Source organism: Bombina bombina, chromosome 6, assembly GCF_027579735.1.
Source record: "Bombina bombina isolate aBomBom1 chromosome 6, aBomBom1.pri, whole genome shotgun sequence".
Lineage (NCBI taxonomy): Eukaryota > Metazoa > Chordata > Amphibia > Anura > Bombinatoridae > Bombina > Bombina bombina.
In genome coordinates, this window is record NC_069504.1 from 898,092,972 (window position 1) to 898,115,361 (window position 22,390).

Here is a 22,390-nt window from a genome sequence, read left to right on the forward strand (position 1 = left end):
AGGCTGATAGCTTCCATGCCCCGCCACATTGAGGCAGTAATTGCTGCAAATGGGGCCCAAACCAAGTACTGAGTACATACAGTATGCATGCTTATACTTTTCAGAGGTCTGATATTGCTCTACAGGTATGTACAATCCTTGTTTTATTGATTGCATTTAATATTCTAATTTTTTTAGATTGTGGATTTGGGGTTTTCATGAGCTGTAAGCCATAATCATCACAATTGTGACAAATCACGGCTTGAACTATCTTGCTTTGAATGTAATGAGTCTATCTCATATATTAGTTTCACCTTTTAAGTTGCATTAGTGAAATAAATGAACTTTTGCACAATATTCTAATTTTTCGAGTTTCACCTGTATATATATATATATATATATATATATATATATATATATATATATATATATATACTGACCATTTTGCACATTTGGCATGGGTAGTAACCTGGATAACTAACTATACCATAGGTGTCATTTCCTATGATTAAGTGCCAAGTGCTGGCTCGAAACATGTAAGGATCATCGTTCCTGCTGCCTCTATGTACCCTGTTTTTACTTTTTGCTATTAAAAGTTATTTTTTTACTTTAACTTACCTGCAGTGTGCAGCCATTTTGTCTTTTTGCTATTATAACCATAGGTGTCCTTTAGCTTTATAAATGGGACAGTAATTTGAAATAAAGTAATCTAAATGCTAGTATTTTTAATAATTTATTAAAGTAAGTTTTATACACTTACCACTTGCTGCCGGATTATTATTATCTTTTGTATCTACACCTTCCTTATTCTCTGGACTGCTGGAAGTTCCTGACTACCGGATATTAGTCTACTGGGTGACTGTATTGATCCCAGCTTGCCTCTACTGCACCAAGGGTGTTGCTCTACCAAATGTGAGTGTATTTTATACCATTTTATACCTTGCCTGTACAAACAATACTAGGCCATATAGGCACCCTTGTGTTCTGTATCATCTTTTACAGATTATTGAATATCCACCGGAGATCAGTCTTCTGGGTGACTGTTATTGACCCCAGATTGTTCCTTCTGCACCACTAGGGGTGCTATACCAAATGTGAGTGTATCTGTCACATATATTATCTTCATTTGCATCAAACAATATTGGGCCATGTGGCGCATCTGTCCTTTTATGTTGTCTACAGTAATTTGAAATAGCTGATTTTGCCCGTGGAAACTGACACCTATACTGATCTTTTCAATACTGCAGCATTTGATATAAAAAGCTATGTAATCAAGAGGTAGTGGGGGTTGAAGAAAGAGCCAAGCCCATTTGAAAAAGTGTCCCTGGAGTTACTTTGAATACATCTGTTTGCCCAAGTACAATATCCCTTTAAAGGAGTTACTTCCTAAAAAGCAGAGCATTTCTTATTTCCCCACAATATTCCTTTAAATGAATGTTTTAAGCACATTCCCCTACTTTACAACCTGACTGGGATATTTGAAAGCAAAAATATTTGCAAAAATATTTGAAAAACCCTCAAAGCTACCTTTGTGACTCCTAAATCCAGAGATGCTTCTTAATTGGTACTGACTACCAATCAGCCTTCTCTATGTACACATGCACCTACACACCCAGCCTTCAATAGTGAGTGAATGTTGATTGAATATTTGAGCACTGTATGTGTGTGTGAGTGTGTGTATATAGTATTCACTGTGCATTGGGAACTTTGAGCATACCAAAGTATGCTCCACTCCACCATTTTAATCAGCATCCCCACTCATAAAGCCATCGGTGCCTTGTATCAAATCAGTGATGACCCAGTTAAGACGATTAGAGGCACCAATGGATCTCTAAGCAGAATTGCTTTAAAATCCTGGTGCATGGAACATATCTGTGCTTGCCTCTTGCCTTTACACTGTTATTGGCATATAGACTAGGGCAGGTTAGAGACATGGTGGCGGTGTTGGGATCCTGCTCTCCCCCTCCTGCACCTCCTTTGAAGTCCACTGTATTTGCCTGTTCTCCCCCCACTATCTCAGAGTGGAAGTCATCAGTCGCCCTCCCGGACCAACCTCCCAATTCCTTGACAACTTTGCCACCTGGCTTCCTCACTTTCTCCCTCCAAATATATCCACTCTAATACTTGCAGACTTCAACATCCCCTTTGATAATACATCTGCCCCTGCTGACTCTACACTTCTTTCACTCACATGATCGTTCAGTCTCTCACAATCCACCCTATTCCCTACTTACATACTGGTAGTTTCCTACCTCTGCTCTATATCTGATTTCACCTATCGCCATTTTCTCATTTCAGACCACCAATCTGCTCAGCTATAATCATAATGTATCAGCTAAATTTACTTCTCGCCCACGCACCTGTAGAAACCTGCATGCTGTTAATACGCTACAATTTTCCAAACATATTCAAAATCTCCTCCCACACACTTCCACGATATCCTGCCTTATCTTGCAACAGCCCACTATAACAATACTCTCTCCTCTGCACTAGACACCCTTGGTCCTTCCCAACTGTGCAAAACCTTACCACCGTCAGTTACAGCCCTGGCACTCTCAACAAACACACTACTTGCAAAAATGCTCCCGCACTGTTGAGCAAGTCTGCATGAAATCTTGCTCTGAACCTGATTCCATCCACTATAAGTTAATTATTCATTCATACACAACCGCCCTTCACTTATCCAAGAAAAACTACTTTTCTTCTATCTAGTCTTTCTTTAAACCCTAAACAACTCTTCTCTACCTTCAACTATCTTTCCTCTACCCACCTGCATTATCCCCTCCATCTGTCTTTAGTGCTCAAGACCTGACAGACTACTTTTTAAATAAAACACATACTATGCAGAGAAACATCACACTAACCTGCAATCTTCCAACCCCACCCCCAGTCACCCCCTCTGCCACCAAGAATGACCTTTGTTCTCTTCTATCTTCCTCTCGACTCACTATCTGCCTGCTTGACCCTTCAAATCTAATTCCGTCTTTATTTTCCACTCTCACTTCATCTCTTACTCAAATCTTCAACCAATCCCTTTCTACTGGTTCATTCCCATCTTCTTTCAAACTGGCAAAGGTCACTTACATACTCAAAAACCCTCCCTTGACCCTTATTTTCCTGCAAACTACTAGCCCATATAATTTAGTCTACTAACATCAAAATACCTGGAAAAACTAGTTTATGACCGCCTAATTCACTTCCTATTTTCCAACTCCTTGTTTGACCCCCTACAATCTAGCTTCTGTTCCCAATACTCAAATGAAACTACCCTCATCAAAATTACTAATAATACTCTTTTCTGCTAAAAGTAACAGTCACTGCTCTATACTATACTTATCTTACTTGGCCTCGCAGTTGCCTTTGACACAGTTGACCACCCCCTCCTCCTACAGATGCTCAGCTCTCTTGGTCTTTGTGACACTGCCCTCTCTTGGGGACACTTGCATCTTTCTCAAAGGTCCTTTTCTGTGTAATTTGCTGGTGACTCCTCTTCTTCAATACCTCTGTCTGTTAAGAGTTCTTTAAGGCTCTGTCCTGGGTCCTCTACTCTTCTGTATTTATACTTCTTTACTGGGTAAACTTATCAACAGCTATGGTTAATGACACTCAGATATACCTATCCACTCCTGTTCCCTCTCCCTCTGTTCTTTGTCATGTCAGCATCTGCTTTTCTATCATTTCTTCCTGAATGGCCTCTCACCACCGAATGACTAACATGTCCAAGACTGAGCTCCTTCTAATCCCCATCTAGCTCTACTCTGTTTTCTGACTTTTCTATCCTTGTGGACGGCATCGCTATCTCCCCATCACCGCAAGTCTGCTCCCTCAGAGTCCTTCATCCTACACATGCAATCACTCTCTTCATCCTGCTGCAACCACCTACGCAATAGTTCCAAAAGTTGCCTGTTTCTGAGTGCTAACACCACAAAGCAAATAATACACTCCCTTGTAATTTGTAATTACTGTAATAATCTACTTATTGGCCTTCCTCTCCCACCTCTGCCCCCTTCAATCCATCCTAAATGCCTCTGCCAGGCTAATCCACCTTTCCCTTCGCTCTATATCTGCTGCACCTCTCAACCATTCACAGCAGAATTAAATTCAAAATTTTCACCCTGACCTACAAAGCCCTTACCAACGCTGCTCCCCAGTACCTATCCACTCCACACTAATCAACAAATATACTACTGATATACTTCAGCCCGCCCCCTAAGGAAATGACCTGCTCTTCGCATCTTTGATTATCATCTCATTCTCTTCCCATTAAAGACTACAGGACTTCTCTCGTGCAGCACCTAACCTCTAGAACCATCTCCCTTGCGCTGTCAGATTTTCCCCTAATCTGTCTTCTTTTACATGTTACCTAAAGACATTTTTGTTCAGGGAAGCCTTCCACCTAACTTAGTAACAAATGAATTCCACTTTCCTAATAATTGCCCTCATCTAATTCTGTATTAACATAATTCTCGCTCTTGCAGTCCTCACCTCCAGTGTCCCACCCTCCTACCCTTCTAGATTGTAAATTTCTACAAGAGTAGGGCCCTAAAATCCTCCTGTATTTGTTTGTCAAATTTTGTCTTGTCTCTTACAAGTTTTGTATCATTGTTTTATTTAAATGAATTGTACCCATGGACAGCGCTGCAGAATATATTGGAGCTTTCTAAACAAAGTATTATAATCATAATATTAGACTAGTTGAAAAAGCACCAACTCCCCCCTGTTGTATGTATTATATTTTTACCCACATACATGGCAATGAAAGGATACATCTGTTGGGCAGTTGCTTTGTCCACATTGTAAATCTGTTACTGTTTTCTTACACTTTGCCCTGCAATCTTCCCCCGAGTGAGTTCTCTTCCTGTGTCAGATGTCCACAGCTTGCAGCGACCCGATACCTGACACAATGTACACAGGATGCATGCAGATGTGTTTGGTACCATTGTGTTATTTTCCTTTTTGAGGTGGAAGTCTTTTTCATTTTTAAAATTCTCTTCATTTACGTGATCCTAATATCATTCCTTTGTGTTTACTACGGTGACCAGATTTCACAGATCCAAACTCAGGACACCTCATAAATGTTGAGAAAATGTAAAATCTAATTGATTTATTACTATCTATGAGCAGAAATGATTTATATTGTCTTAGTTTAAATTAATAGTAGCGCTACTACACAGTAATGCAGCTGACAAGCTGACAGGCGATTCAGCATACTAAAGAATAACTGAATAACCAAATTAGCCGCTGACTTATTCAAAAACATGTAATTAATGTTCACTTTTATTCTTTGCTAGGACATTGCAGACGCATTAATGAATGAGTACTACTTATTTAGAACCAGATGTTGCAAAAATAAGCATTACTTATTTAGGGCCAGATTACAAGTGGTGCGCTAATTTATCACGCACTTGCAAACGGGCAAATTCACCCGTTTGCTGGTGCGTGCTAAATAACCAGCCATTAGGGGCTGGTTAGTGCTACCGCGAGTTTGCAGTAGCAATTAGCGCTCAGAAAATTAACCGGAGATCAGATCTCTTGTTAATTTTCTAAAAGTTCCCCAAATGCACTGAAAATAAAGGGTCTTAGTTTTTTATGAAAAACAATTAGCATTTTTTTCCCATTAAAAAAAACCTACTGCACTAGGCAGTTTTTGGGGTCTAAAGTTGGTGGGAGTGGGGTATTAGGGGAAAAAAACAACAATAAAAAATTCCTTTACATTGCTGTCTATGGGAACTGTGTGTTCCCTGTAAATATATATGTATATGCTTATATACATAAATATTTACATGTATATAAGCATATACATATATATTTACATTTGCTGCCCATCGCTGCACGACTTGCCCCCTTCGCTGCGCTAGGTTCTCATGCCATGTTTCACGTCATGAGAACGAGGCTCCCTTTAGTGTCTATGGAGGCACGCTCTTGTGATCGCAATGCTTCTGTGCAATTTCGAACGCGAGTTCACATTCACATTGCACTAACTCGTAATACCAGCGCACATTTGCATGTGCTGGTATTACTAAATTGAGTGCAAATATCGCTTTTGCAGAATTATTTTGCGCTCAACTTGTAATCTGGCCCTTAGTGTGAGAAATCATTGTTCTATATAAGATGTGGGCATGCACACCTAAAAAAGGAAAATGTTATTTCTTACTATAAATATATAGGGTGAGATTACATATGCGGCGTTGCCCGCAAAAGCCGGCGATGCTGGTGTTTAGTCCGGTTTTGCAGTCATGTATACGGCGCTGCATCCGTCACTCACTATTTTTACTCCCATAAGTTAACATAGAACCACTTCGCAAGTTTGTATAACATATTCAGTGCAAGGATTTACGCAGAGAAAATGGAGACATTTTACTCTATTTTCACTTCGCCACGCATAGGCAGACGCAGCAAGCCTTGCGCTGAAAATGTGAGCACTGTAACTCCCTGAAAATATAAACTAACACCTAACGCATGCACAATATCTACCTGTCAACCGCAATCCCCCACTGCAATAACTAATAAAGTATATTAACCTCTAATCCGCCAACCCCCACATCACAATATGTCTAATTAAACTATTAATCCCTAAACCCCCAACCCTCCACAACGCAAATAACTAATTAAATTACGTCGCCTAACCTAACACCCCCTAAATTAACCCCAATTACTGAAAATTAAAAAATATGATATTACAATTAAAATAAAACACCTAACATTACTTTAAAAATAAAAAAACTAAGTTTAAATTCATTTAAAATTAAAAAAATAAAAAAGTCTAACATTACAGGAAATAATAAATCAAATGATCAAAAATAAGAAAATTAAACCTAATCCCTATGAAAATAAAAAAGCCCCCCAAAGCAAAAACAGCCCCTAATATAATACTAAACTACCAATAGCCCTTAAAAGGGCCTTTTGTAGGGCATTGCCCTAAGTTAAACAGCTCTTTTACATTAAAAAAATAAATAAGTTCCACCTAACAGTAAAACCCCCCACCCACCAAACCCCCCAAAATAAAAAAAAACTAACACTAAAAAAATCTAAGCTACCCATTGCCCCTAAAATGGCATTTGTATGGGCATTACCCTTAAAAGGGCATTCAGCTCTTTTACTGCCCTCATAAAATTCCTAATTTAAAAAAATAAAAAAAAGATAAACATTAAAAAGTCTAACCCCCAGATAGGTACTCACGGTTCCTGAAGTCCGGCGGTGAAGTCTTCTTCCAATCAGTGACATCTTCTTCAATCACGACGACCTCTTCTATTTTTAAATCAGCCAATAGGATTTAAGTAGCTCTCATTCTATTGGCTGATTTGAATTTGAAGATTAAAATCAGCCAATAGGAATGGAAGGTACGCCATATTTAAACGCGTAACTTGCATTCAATACTCAGTGTACAGTGGTGATCATACGAAGAGGATCCTCCATGCTCCACTTGCGCCATGGTCGCCGGTCTTCAGTTCCGCGGTCCTGGATAAAGATAGAAAAGGTCGCCGCGATGGAAGATGTCGTCGCTTGGAAGAAGACTTCACCGCCGGACTTCAGGAACCGTCAGTATTTTTTATATTAGGGATTTTATTGAGTGGTAAAAGAGCTGAATGCCCTTTTAAAGGCTTAGGTTTTTTAGTGATAGTTTTTTTTATTTTGGGGGGTTTGGTGGGTGGGGGGTTACTGATTGGGGGAACTTAGTTATTTTTTAAATATAAAGAGCTGTTTAACTTAGGCCTTTAAGGGCTATTGGTAGTTTAGTTTAGATTAGGGGGTGTTTTTATTTTGGGGTGGCTTTTTATTTTTTATAGGGATCAGGTTTAATTTTTTTATTTTTGATAATTTGGTTTGGTTTAAGCACTGTTAGGATTTTTTATTTTAATTGTAATTTAGTATTTTATGTAATTTGGGGTTAATTTAGGGGGTATTCGATTGGGGGCTTAGTAATTAAATTAGTTATTTGCGTTGTGGGGGGTTGGCGGTTTAGGAGTTAATAGATTAATTAGGTTATTTGCGATATGGGGGTTTGGCGGGTTTAGGGGTTAATAAGTTAATTTGTTACTTTGTGATGTGGGGGGTTGGCGGTTTAGGGGTTAATACATTTATTAGGTAGTTTGCAATGCTGGGGTTGGCGGATTTAGGGGTTAATACTTTTATTAGGTTGATTGCGATGTGGGTGAATGGCGGATTACCGCCAGCTCAATCCTATTGGCTGATTGGATCAGCCAATAGGATTGAACTTCAATCCTATTGGCTGATTAGTGGTGGCGATGTCCGGTTCGGCAGATTAGGGGTTAAAAATTTAATTTTAGTGTTTGCGATGCGGGAGGGCCTTGGTTTAGGGGTTAATAGGTAGTTTATGGGTGTTAGTGTATTTTTTAGCACTTTAGTTAAGAGTTTTATGCTATGGCGTTGTAGTGTAAAACTCTAAACTACTGACTTTAAAATGCGGTACCAGTCTTGACAGGACAGGGTGTACCGCTCACTTTTTGTCAGACTCGTAATACCGGTGCTATGCAAGTCCCATTGAAAAAATAGGATACGTAATTGACGTAAGTGAATTTGCGGTATTTCCAAGTCTGGCCAAAAAAGTGAGCGGTACACCTGTACCTGCAAGACTCGTAATACCAACGGGCGTTAAAAAGCAGCGTTGGGACCGGCCAACACTGCTTTTTAAGCTTAACAGCGCTTGTAACTTTGTATAACACTGCTATAAACAATTTTGCAGACACTGCTGCAAAATGGCTAAAGACACGTGTACGCTCCTGAGCTCATCTAGGATTACTCTTCCAACAGAACTACGAAAATTGAAAATAGAAGTAAATTGGAAAGTTCTTTAAAATGTCATGCTCTATCTCATCCATTTAAATTTAATTTTGACTTTACTTTCCCTTTATTAAGTGGAATTTTTGTGTTCCATCAGCTTTGCACTCAAATGTGATCTGACATGAATTTTAGTGCAGTCCCTCATAGAAATCCATTATCTGAGGGAATAGCGTAGCATGCACTATACTACCGTGCACATGATAAATATTAAAGGGACATTACAGCCAAAATTGGAATCCACATAGATGCATTTCAGTTTTGAATAGAAGCATTTATGCTTCTAATAAAAGTTATAGCCGTTTCAAAAGTGTATTTAAGTATGCACCAGCATTTTAAGCACAGAACTTGCTTAGAGAGCCTGAGGTGGTTATAATGACTCAGTTTGTTCATTGCTGACATCATACAAGCCCAATTGGTGCTCTGAGCAGCTGCAGTATTTAAAATGCTGGTGCCCTGAGGATATCTAGCTATGCTTCTCATGCACGTGCAGAGAAAGGCCTCCATTAATCAAGCCGTCAACCGCAAATACGCTGGAATTCCGCAACGTATTTGTGGCGAGGCTGATTCGCCATAGTTATCAAGCCCTACAGACCGGCAAAAGTAGAATATAGTGACGATTCGTCCGACACAGATCGATGCACAATCTGACTACTTTTGCTAGTTATCAAAGAACAACCAGGTACGCTCGCCACTATTCCAGCCCAGCGTACCTGGTTTTCAATCCGCCGCCCTGGAGGCGGTGGATGCCATAGGAATCAATGGGAGTCTGAAAGCAGCAAAAGCTTATGTTCGCTGCTGCCCGATATCCCATTGATTCCTATGGGAAGTGTCTGCACCTAACACCCTAACATGTACCCCGAGTCTAAACACCCCTAATCTGACCCCCCTACACCACCACCACCTACTTTATACTTATTACCCCTAAACCGCCGCCCTGATACCGCCGCCACCTACATTATACGTATTAACCCCTAAACCGCCGCCCTGACACCACCGCCACCTTCATTATACATATTAACCCCTAAACCGCCATTCCCGGACCCCGCCACAACTAAATAAAATGTTTAACCCCTAAACCGCCGCTCCCGGACCCCACCGCAATTAAATAAATTGTTTAACCCCTAAACCGCCACTCCCGGAGCCCACCGCCCCCTACATTAAACTTATTAACCCCTATCCTGCCCCCCCTACACCGCCGCCACCTACATTAAACTTATTAACCCCTATCCTGCCCCCCCTACACCACCGCCACTATATTAAAGTTATTAACCCCTAAACCTAAGTCTAACTCTAACCCTAACACCCCCCCTAACTTAAATATTATTTAAATTAATCTAAATAAAATTACTATTATTAACTAAATTATTCCTATTTAAAACTAAATACTTAGCTATAAAATAAACCGTAAGATAGCTACAATATAACTAATAATTACATTGTAGCTATTTTAGGGTTTATTTTTATTTTACAGGCAACTTTGCATTTATTTTAACTAGGTACAATAGTTATTAAATAGTTATTAACTATTTAAAATAAATACAAATTTACCTGTAAAATAAATCCTAACCTAAGTTACAATTACACCTAACAATATACTACAATTAAGTAAATTAAATTAATTAAATACAATTACCTACAATTAAATAAAATTAACTAAAATTAACCAAAGTACAAAAAACCCCCCCACTAAATTACAGAAAATAAAAAAAATTACAAGAATTTTAAACTAATTACACCTAATCTAAGCCCCCTAATAAAATAAAAAATCCCCCCAAAATAATAAAATTCCCTGCCCTATACTAAATTACAAACAGCCCTTAAAAGGGCTTTTTGCGGGGCATTGCCCCAAAGTAATCAGCTCTTTTACCTGTAAAAAAGAAATACACCCCCCCAACATTAAAACCCACCACCCACACACCCAACCCTACTCTAAAACCCACCCAAACCCCCTTAAAAAAACCTAACACTAACCCCCTGAAGATCACCCTACCTTGAGCCGTCTTCACCCAGCCGGGCCTAAGTCCTCAACGAATCCGGGCAAAGTGATCCTCCAGATGGGTAGAAGTCTTCATCCAATCCGGCCAGAAGAGGTCCTCCAGATGGGCAGAAGTCTTCATCCAGGCGGCATCTTCTATCTTCTTCCATCCGACGAGGAGCGGCTCCATCTTGAAGACATCCGACGCGGAGCATCCATCGATCCGACGACGAATGACGGTTCCTTTAAATGACATCATCCAAGATGGCGTCCCTTGAATTCCGATTGGCTGATAGAATTCTATCAGCCAATCGGAATTAATGTAGGAAAAATCCGATTGGCTGATGGCTGTTCCATTCAGCCAATAGAATGCGAGGTCAATCCTATTGGCTGATTGGATCAGCCAATCGGATTTGAACTTCAATTTGGCTGATTGGCTGATCCTATTGGCTGATTGCGTCGTTTAGTCGTCGGGATCGATGGATGCTCCGCGTCGGATGTCTTCAAGATGGAGCCGCTCCTCGTCGGATGGAAGAAGATAGAAGATGCTGCCTGGATGAAGACTTCTGCCCATCTGGAGAACCACTTCTGGCCGGATTGGATGAAGACTTCTGCCCATCTGGAGGACCACTTCGCCCGGATGTTTCTATTCATAGATGTAATTCATCTATGTGCATTTAAATTTTGACCGGAATATCCCTTTAACCATGGAATTGTAATACCAGCACAAATGGATAGAACTCCAGTGACGTTTACATACCACGTGTATTTTTGCGCTCAACTTGTAATCTGGCCCAGTTACTAATGTTAAAAAAAAGGAGAACATTTTATTTTTTTCTTTAGAATTTAAGATATAATTTCTATGGGAACAATGAGAACACTTTATTAAAAAAAAAAAATAGGGGTATTGTGTTATTAAGATTATTATATAATAGTGAAAAGCATGAATCCTTTGCCTGGCCTCTCATAAACTCTTCTCACTCATGCTATAAAATATTTCACATTTGCTGCCCCATGACTAAAGCTCTCTTTTATACTTAACCTATAGTTAACCTCTCTCTAAAACTAAAACCAGGAGTGCATTTAGGTTTTGTGCTACCCTGGGAACTGCCCTCCAAACTTCCAACTTCCACCTTTTTTTTTACCTCAAATTTACCTCATATATATTTCTTGCAAATGTACTGAGCATTGATAGTCCATTCACTGCTGTCAGACACACAGAAAAGAGTGCAATAGTTATTATCCCCTTCTGTGTGCCACATTTAGACCAGTTATAACCCATTTATATCGGCTTGTGAGAGTGACAAAGCATCATGTCAGCACGCTGTACTTTAAAGGAATGTTAAACAGTCTGTTTCATTGTTGTATTAAAAAAACACTAAGCAGAGGCTTTTACTTAAAGAGGCAGTTTAGTCAAAATTAAACTTTAATGATTCAGATAGGACATGCATGCCTACCATATAGATAACATTGTGCTCACTACCATGGAGTTACTTATGAGTCAGCACTGATTGGTTAAAATGCAAGTCTGTCAAAAGAACTAAAATAAGGGACAGTCTGCATGGGTTTAGAAACAAGGTAATATATTTATATAACTGTGTCGTTTATGCAAAAACTGGGGAATGGGTAGTAAAGGGATTATCTATCTTTTTAAACAATACAAATTCTGGAGTACACTGTCCCTTTAATATAATATGTATTATTCATAATTTTAAATGGATTGTACCTTTTATTTCATTTTTACATTACATTTGTGCAGTGTCCATTACTCCTGTCACAGCCCTACAAGGAGTTTGTGGCATCTTAAGGAAGATTTATCTAGCCTGATGTCATAAAACTTCTGGAGTGACATAAGATGTTAACTATAAAGCGAATAGACAAGGTAACAGGGAGTCAGGTTTGCTCATGCTCAGATCAGTCAGAATGTAACCTAAGTTACCATGTCAATTCTTATCACATTGGAGGCAGGGCTACACTGAGAATTTGTATGTGTTTGTTTTGTAAGTAAGCAAGTAAGTTGTTTGTTGTTTTATTACACAATTTGTTTCTTTTTATGTTTTAACATATTTGTTTTTACCAACTGACCACAGTTTAATATCCCTTTATCCCTGTAACTCTTTAACTGCTGCAACCCCCCCCCCCCCTCCCCTCCTCATGCTGAGCTTTTTTTGGAGTTTTAGGTGCTGCTCACATTTAAGTCCTACTGTAAGTCATATTTTATAGAGAAACTCACACAATAAATTAATTGTTTTTTTTTTAACAGACACAACAGATAAAAAAAACTATACCATTATTTAATGTATATATCATGATGTGAGAAATTTACAACAAAAAGTGTGGAAAATCCATATTTTTATTAAAATATTAATAAACAAGGTTGTAAACAATAGTGTGTATGTAGTTTTTTCTAAACTCTATTGTAAAAAAGAAGTGGTTATCCCCATATAGAACATAGAGGCTCCTATGAGCCTGTACTGAATTAAATGCACATTCCCGTCAGGTGATCACTATTACCACAGTGAACCTGGCTATTAAAAGCTATGTAGGGGCATATTTTAAAGAGGGACTTCTGGGCTTTAAATCTAAGGGTCCTAGGAGTTTTGCTTACCTGTTACAGGACCAAGGAGACCCCTTCGTACAAAATGTGTTTCTTTTTTTTTTTATTCAAACCTTGGGACTTGGGGGTTACAAGGGATTAAGGGAGCTGATATTGATGGGTTTGAATACTTTCACCATACATCCAGCTCCTTTAAACTCTTACACTTACAGGGACTGGTGATGTCACCACTCCTGGGCGTGGGGACATTACCAGCATCCCCAGATGCTATGCCTGGCCACTAAACCACCAGGGATGTGGGAATAAGTACAGGGGAAGGGTGCGATCAGCTCCTAAAGCAACCCAGGAATGACAACGTGGTCCTAATCTGCTCTAAAAGCATTGTGCAGATGATAAGTCACCATCCTCCTCTGACTAAATCTTTTAAACAGAAAATAAAAATGTATCTTGTCTGGTTAGTCAATTCCAGATTTGAAACAGATTATTAGTTTATTAAGCATTAATAAACTTACGTATGCTTCTTCCAACCGTTTAACAAACAATACATTCCTTTTTCACTGTACTTCTAAGTATTTCCTTGGAGGAGCACGATCAAAAGTTGTCAAATGGACCCTCCTCTCAGCTTGTGCACATGTATATAGTCTCATCTGGGGTATAAACACTAAAATAAGCTTTAACTCAGCTCCTCATCAATTTTTCTTCGTTCTCTTCCTATCTTTATTTGAAAAAGAAGGCATCTAAGGTTTTTTTGGGTTTCAGCACTTTTTTATTGGTGGATGAATTTATCCACCAATCAGCAAGGACAACCTAGGTTGTTCACCAAAAATTGGCCGGCATCTAAACTTACATTCTTGCATTTCAAATAAAGATACCAAGAGAATGAAGAAAATTTGATAATAGGAGTAAATAAGAAAGTTGCTTAAAATTTCATGTTCTATCTGAATCTCGAAAGAAAAATGTTGGGTTCAGTGTCCTTTTAAACTGAGGGATCACTTAAACCTGTGGTTATCCCATACACCCGCTTCTTTTTTGGCACAAATGAAATTCATCCATAAGAGCGGTTATTCATAAGCTGTAACTGAGCCTATAGATATTAGATGGTTGATGAAAAGATGGTGAATATTTATTCCAGAAGACACAAAGTTCAGAGAAATCAATTGGGTTGGTCAAAGAAAATTGTACCTCCCTCCTAATCAAATATAAACCAACTGACAGCTGAGACCTCACATTATAAGAATCAGTCTTTTTTCTAAAAATAATGGATCACATGACCCTCTAGATATCATATGCTTGATGGAAAAATATCAATTACTTATCTTGATAGTTGTTTTAGGATTACAAAAATGTGGTGGGTGTAAAAACCTATATCTAATGTTGTCTGCTGTCTTCCACAAAAATACTAGAGAACCAGTAGATAACCAGGGTAAAGTAAACAGGGCCACACAATGGACCCTCCTTAAAATGTATGATTAAGCCCCACCCACTCTTTGTCATTTATATTTTTTTACAAGTGGGATAATTTAATTATCCCCTTGTTGCTAGCAATACACTCAAAAAAGTCATTTTCACCCTCCTTCCCATAGACTTTCAAATTCAATATCCCTCACAAAGTAATTTACTTATTTGACTAAATGCAACCCACAAAAGATTGTGATTTGATTCCACTGACTGTCAGTTAAATACAGAGAGCAGTGATTTTACCCTCTTAGCAACCACAAAACAGTCCTTTTTTTGTTGAACCATTTCTACAAGTAACTTTTTTATAAAAAAAATACTCACAGTGAAACAAGTTACTCAATTCCCTTTGTGCCAATCAATCATTTTATGCCTGTACCACTATATATATTATACTGTATATACTGTATGTATGTCTACATTAAAGGGACAGTCTACTCCAGAATTTGTATTGTTTAAAAAGATAGATAATCCCTTTATTATTGCCCATTCCCTAGTTTTGCATAACCAACACTGTTATATTAATATATGTTTTACCTCAGTGATTACCTTGTTTCTAAGCCTCTGCAGACTGCCCCCTTATTTCAGTTCTTTTGACAAACTTGCATTTTAGCCAACCAGTGCTGACTCCTAGGTTACTCCACATACGCAAGCACAATGTCATCTAAATGGCATACATGAACTAATGTTCTCTAGCTGTGAAAAAACTGTGAAATGCATTCAGATAAGAGTCAGCCTTCAAGGGCTTGGGCATTAGCATATTAGCCTACCTAGGTTTAGCTTTCAACAAAAAATAGCAAGAGAACAAAGCAAATTTGATGATAAAAGTAAATTGGAAAGTTGTTTAAAATTGCATGCTCTATCTGAATCATGAAAGTTTAATTTTGACTAAACTGTCTCTTTAATATTATTATGGTTTTGCCATTTTATATACTCCTTCCCCAGGAAAATGTGCGTGACCTTCATGATTAGTTTGCAAACTCTCTTTAACCAGTTGATGCTTCATACATAAATATTAATACATGCACCGTGCTGCTATAAGTGAAACTATCTTTTAAATCTCACAGAACCTCAGTTTATGTTGGATGTGCATCTTCCTCTCTCTGTAACACGAAAAGCCTGTTTTATAACTTCCAAATCCTACAGAAGGGATTATCATCTGATGTCGGAGGACCTAACAGATGGGATTATTTTATGGGTTTGGATGCAGAACGCAATCTGCCTAGTAGCTGTGTTTCTGTGGAAGCAAAGCCTAGGAGTGACAGCCTTTACAATGCTAGAGAGGCTGGTTTCCTGTGCTAGAATGAGGTCTGTATTCAGCTGCCGAATTTAATGTGTTTAAAGGGACGTATAAAAGGCACATTTTCCTCTCTCATGCCACCTGAGAGGCTCATGATCATTACACAGTGCTAATGAAGATTTAACATGGTCTCGGAAAATAAGCTCATTAAAAGCAAGAAGCAAATGAAATACAGAGGCAATCTGTTGTCTTCTAACAGCGTGATCTGATCAGATACTCAACCATTTCTAACACTTACTGTTCTGTAAGGACACAGAGTGATTTGCATCTTCCTCACCCACAAAGTTAAACAGACATTCAAAAAGAGTTTTTTTTTGCATGAAAAGGTTAAGTTAAAGGGACATTTAAAGTAAAAAAATGTTGTTGCTTTTAAATTATGGTACTTAAAATACATTAGGATGCTGTTTTTTTTAATGAAAGTTTTTTTAATGAGTAAAACTACTTTATTTTTTTATTTGTTATTATAGCAGGGGTATGGTTCTGTCAACCAGTACAGTGGTGAGAATTGTCCTTATCAGCCAAGGCGTAACTGGTCCATATTCATCAGCATATACTGTTAGTTTCAAAATCTATTTAAACAGTTTTAACCTTTTTATGCAAACATAATTATTAACTTCAGGATCAGACTTATATGCTACAGGAAAGTTCCTCTCTGTGAAAGGCACATATTGAGCAAAATGAGGCTGCTTCTTGGGTGGTAACAAGCCATAGAACAAGCAATTATGCTATTGTTCGTTCCCAGGTTGAGCGCTTCTCTATTTTTATTTATGCAAATTATGACTCTTAGGGAAGTCTCCCTAAGTGTTATGCGGGAATCCAGATGTGGACCCGTTGCTCAGTGTGCCTAGAGGGATATGGCTGCACCTCACTGACGAGGCCCACAATAGGCCAAAACGTACGTCTGGGGTTTTGCTGTTTCTCTCGTTCAGAGAGGGATTGCCTGGTATTTAGGGGCTGGACTGTACTGTGAAGTCAGGATCAGACTGATATGCTTCAGGAAAGTTCTTCTCTGTGAAAGGCACATGTTGAACAAAAAAAAGCTGCTTCTTGGGTGGTAACTAGCCATAGAACAAGCTATTATGCTATTGTTCTTTCCCAAGTTGAGCGCTTCTCTCTTTTAATTTATGCAAATAATGACTCTTAGGGAAGTCTTCCTAAGTGTGATGCGGGAATCCAGACGTGGACCCGTTGCTCAGTGTGCCTAGAGGGATATGGCTGCACCTCACTGACGAGGCCCACATTAGGCCGAAACGTACGTCTGGGGTTTTGCCATTTCCCTTGTTCAGAGAGGGATTAACTGGTATTTCCGGGCTGGACTGCACTGTTTAGTCAGGATCAGACTGATATGCTACAGGAAAGTTCTTCTCTGTGAAAGGCACATGTTGAGCAAAAAGAGGCTGCTTCTTGGGTGGTAACTAGCCATAGAACAAGCTATTATGCTATTGTTCGTTCCCAGGTTGAGCGCCTCTCTCTTTTAATTTATAATTATTAACTTGCTTAAAGGGATATAAAACCTCCCCCCAAAAAATGTATGATTCAGATAGAGCATACAATTTTAAACAACTTTACTTTTATTATCTAATTTCCTTTGTCCTCATGGTATCATTTGTTGAAAAGAATACCGAGCTAGTCACAGGAGCGGAACCTATTGGTTTACCCAATAGGTTCAGCTAACTTCCTGTAATGCAATGCCGCTAAGTCAACAAAGAATACCAAGAGAATGATTCCAAATTTCTAATTGAAGTAAATTGGAAAGTTGTTTTAATTTGTATGCTGTATTTGAATCATCATTTTAGAACATTTTGGGGTTCCATGTCCCTTTAAGAGCTGTATGTGTTATATTTGTTTTAAATATAATGTCCTTTTAAAACAATTATTGCAGGTGTCTTAAGTTGGCAGCACACAATTAAAGATTTGTCTGCAAGCTCTTGAACTACATTATAAACATTAAAATACACTATTCTCGTCTGTTTTCTATCATTTAAAGGGACACTGAACCTCAATTTTTTCTTTCGTGATTCAGATAGAGCATGTCATTTTAAGCAACTTTCTAATTTACTCCTATTATCAATGTTTCTTCGTTCTCTTGCTATCTTTATATTAAAAAGAAGTTATCTAAGCTTTTTTCTTGGTTCAGACCTCTGGACAGCAGTTTTTGATTGGTGGATGAATTTATCCACCAGTCAGCAAGGACAACCCAGGTTGTTCACCAAAAATGGGCCGACATCTAAACTTACATTCTTGCATTTCAAATAAAGATTCCAAGAGAATGAAGAAAATTTGATAATAGGAGTAAACTAGAAAGTTGCTTAAAATTTCACACTCTATCTGAATCACAAAAGAAAACATTTGGGTTCAGTGTCCCTTTAACTGATAAAACATCTACTGTAAACATGCTTAGCTCCCCGCTTGTATCACAACCTTTCACATAAGTTAAACCTATGATTATCAAACCATCTGGAACACAAGAAACATAAGAATATAACAATGAAAATATCAATAATGTTTTATAAAAATATCTTATCTTACAGTAGCCATATGCAATTCTATACTGGCTATAAGCAATTCTACATTTCTGATTACATTAAAGGGATAGACTAGTGCAAAAAATAAAATGCTAAATTTTACTTTTATTTAGTTATGCGTTGAACTCCTCCAAAAGAGTTTCAGCTACAGGTGAGGACATTGCCATTGAATGGAGCATACGTATGTATGTCTGCTCCTGATTGGCTAACAAGTTGTAAAATAGGAGCTCACATATGCATTTAACCCCTTTGCATGGGTTAAACAACAGGAACGTCATTAAAAATTAAATGTATTGATGTTTACATTAGATTGTCTTTTTTAGATTACAAATAAAGAATAAATTACATTTCAGCCTTTTCATAATTCCAAATCTACAAAGTTGATTTAACAATGTTCTATTTGCTTTTTTTTCTTTCTTTGTTTTAGTCATAAGATTCATGGTTAACAACCTCTGTGGTTTGAGAATAGAGTGAAATGGGGCCTCTAAGCATCTAAAGGCCTCATATTTGCCTGATAGGGAGGGGTAATGGAGTTGAATATAACTGGGCTTTTTAACCAATTCATTGCTTAATTAAATTAAAAGATACTTAAAGGGACATGAAACACACATTTTTTCTTTCATGATTTAGAAAGAGCATGCTGTTTTAAACAACTTTCTAATTTTCTTCTATTATCTAATTTGCTTCATTCTCTTGATATCCTTTGCTGAAAAGCATATCTAGATAGGCTTAGTAACTGCTTATTGGTTGCTGCACATAGATGCTTCGTGGGATTGGCTCACCCATGTGCTTTGCTATTTCTTCCACAAAGGATATCTAAATAATGAAGCAAATTCGATTATAGAAGTAAATTGGAATGTTGTTTAAAATTGTATTCTCTACCTGAATTATGAAAGACATTTTTTGGGTTTAGTGTCCCTTTAAGATTCACTTTAAGAGAATAAAGTCAATGCCATGCTTAATTATTACCACCTTTTGTGACTTTAAGAAGTCTTGGGTCAAATCTTCTCTGCACTAAATTTCTGCAGCACATTGCATGCTTCACCTTCAGTGTTTTGCATGATGTCATTTACTTTGCTTGAGTGCAGCAGACTGGCAGGGTAAGGCACCTCCCTACTGCAGCATACACCAGCCCACACAGAAAGTCACAGCACTTAATAGCAGCCAGGACTCGTACTGCCAACCCTGTGACAGGGATACCCTGCTGGAAGCATAGCACTAAAATGGAACAGTTCATTATGTCTTTCACAGAACAAGCTGTTTGTATGTATGTGTATCTATCTATCTATCTATCTATCATCTCTCTATCTATATATCATCTATCTATCCTATCTATCTATCTATTTATCTATCTCTATCTATCTATCTATCTTTCTATCTATTGCTATCTATAACTATCTATCTATCTCTATCTATAACTATCTTTATATATATATATATATATATATATATATACATATATATATCTTTCATTTATCCATCTATCTATATCTATCTATCATTTATCTATCTATCTTATACACATATATATTGAATGTTTGCAGTGGGCGAGGTTGTTTGCAACTTACATCCACTTTTTATTTTGAATTGGAGCATTTTGGAAGGAGGTGCAGTAGATTATAATATATTCACAATGTTTACAAGTAAGACATGACTCCCAATAGTTTTATTCTATTCTGTATTCAAATCTTACCTGGATGAGATTGTGTGCCATATTGTAAATCATGTTTTATATATTTGGTAAATAGAGAGAGACATAAGTAGACAGATAGATTAATAAAACATATTATATTTATGTATTATGTACACATTCTGCCGCTGAAACATGAATAAACGGGTATTAATGTAGTCCTGCGATTGCAGATTCCCTGTTATATTACATTATTATTCTTATATATACTGTATATACACACACACTCAGTGGACTTATTCAAACCTTGCTCTAATTAGTAAAAGTGGCTGATGTGAAAACAAACTGACAGCCCCATATGTTGGGCAGTAAGCTTATTCTGGTAAAGTAAATATATTATCATACAGAGCCCGCATACAGTGCAGGCCATCAAGACAAGGTACAAATAGGAGAGCGACAGGTGAGCACCTACTATCAATAGAACTGATAATATATCCTGCATTCTGACATCTAGCACTATGCCAGCCAGGGATTCTCATCATGACACCTTTAAATGCCATAGCTGATGATGACACAGACTTAGTGCTGACAGTGAAAAATCCCAAATTGACCCTAGTGTATATAACTTCTTAAATATGAAAAGCACTTAGCTAATAACCAAGCCACTTATCTAGTTCCAACTTTCATCCTCCCCGGTAGGCCCAGTCCTTTACATTCAGCATGTACCACCCACATTTTTCAAACCAATTTTACATTTCACACAGAACAAATTATCATTCATTTTCACAGTAGAAAGGGTTAAATTGCAGGTTTGCTACATAGCCAAACAGTTGTCTATGCTATTGCCAGGGATTTAACAGACCACTGCCATGTGCCCCTATTGAGATAGGTGATGCATAGCCCTTAAATAGCTTTTCTAACCTGTAATTTTGCAATGAAATTAGGCTGCACTGTAGTAGAAGGAAACCTTCCTGACACCCCAAAACTCCTGCAGTGTGACACCTCCAAATTCTGTTCTGTCACGCAGCTGTAGTACACATATTTCTTTACTTCTAGATTGTAAGATTCTTAGCTTTCAATGTCTTTAATTCCTGCATGTAACATTATCACAATGCTCACATTACTGCCTCTCTCTCCACCCTCATCTGATCTTCATCTGTAAGTCTCCATGTGTCTGTCTGCCTCTCCCTGTCTTACGCATTCAGTGACACATCCCTGGCTATTGCTTACCTTGGTGACAGTCATACAGAGCTGTGTGAGTGCAGAGGGAGCAGGCGCCTGTGCTCTTGTATTCTGACTGCAGAGCTCTGTGCGTGGCTGCCTTCAGACACACACTTACACACACACAGCTCTGCTGCTGATCCCCTCCTCCTCATTATCCCATCCTTTGCCGGCCGAATCGTGATGTCACTTTGAATCTCTAATGCTACTACAGGAAGGGGCTCTCTGACTTCTGCTCTGTTAACCCCTTTTTTCTGCTGTAAGCAGGTGTAGGGTGCTAAAATGTGTTGTTATTTGTCTGGGTTTAATTATGTTTACAATAGTTTAATGCCAGCTACAGATTGGTCCTCTTTCAGCTTCTAAATAAAGATAAAGGCTGAATTATAATTTATAGGTAAGCTGTGACATCATTATCTTATGATTATAACGTTTTAATTGATACAGCGCCAGATTACAAGTGGAGGGCAAATTAACGATTCAGCTTGAGCATTAATTGCGCTATAAGTAAGCTTTTTGCGCTTGTCGGGTTGCGCTCGTATTACGAGTTGAAAGTAAACTGGTTTTGCTCTACTAAACACCCCACTCTTGCACAAACCAAATCGCATATTCTCATTTGCGCTAACCTGACATGAAAATATGAATATTTCCCATTCCAATGTTCTTCACATACAAGAATATGTTCTATTTCGTCATAAATAAATATTTCTATATATATCTGATGTTTTTTTGGTGAAATATATATCTATACCTATAGATGATTATATATAGGTAGACATAGATATATACAGATATATATAGGAATATCTATTTAGAAATACAACAAACATATTTTGCTATGTGCAGAACATTTTAATGTGAAATATTTGCAGTAAATACATTGTTAAAACCTTTATAAAAAAATGAATATTGCATAAATATACTTACACATGTTTTCATCTACTTAACT

The 22,390-nt window shown here is 37.9% G+C and overlaps 1 protein-coding gene across 1 annotated transcript in view; it reads right to left on the minus strand.

The window, feature by feature from the left end:
* CORO2B (coronin 2B) overlaps window positions 1–21,539 on the minus strand; it is a 159,958-nt gene extending 138,419 nt beyond the window's left edge. The window contains exon 1 of the mRNA XM_053718500.1: window positions 21,454–21,539. Coding sequence (XP_053574475.1) covers window positions 21,454–21,468 — 15 coding nt within the window. The 5' untranslated portion in view covers window positions 21,469–21,539. The remainder of the gene's footprint in view (window positions 1–21,453) is intronic.
* Between the last annotated feature and the right edge of the window lie 851 nt (window positions 21,540–22,390).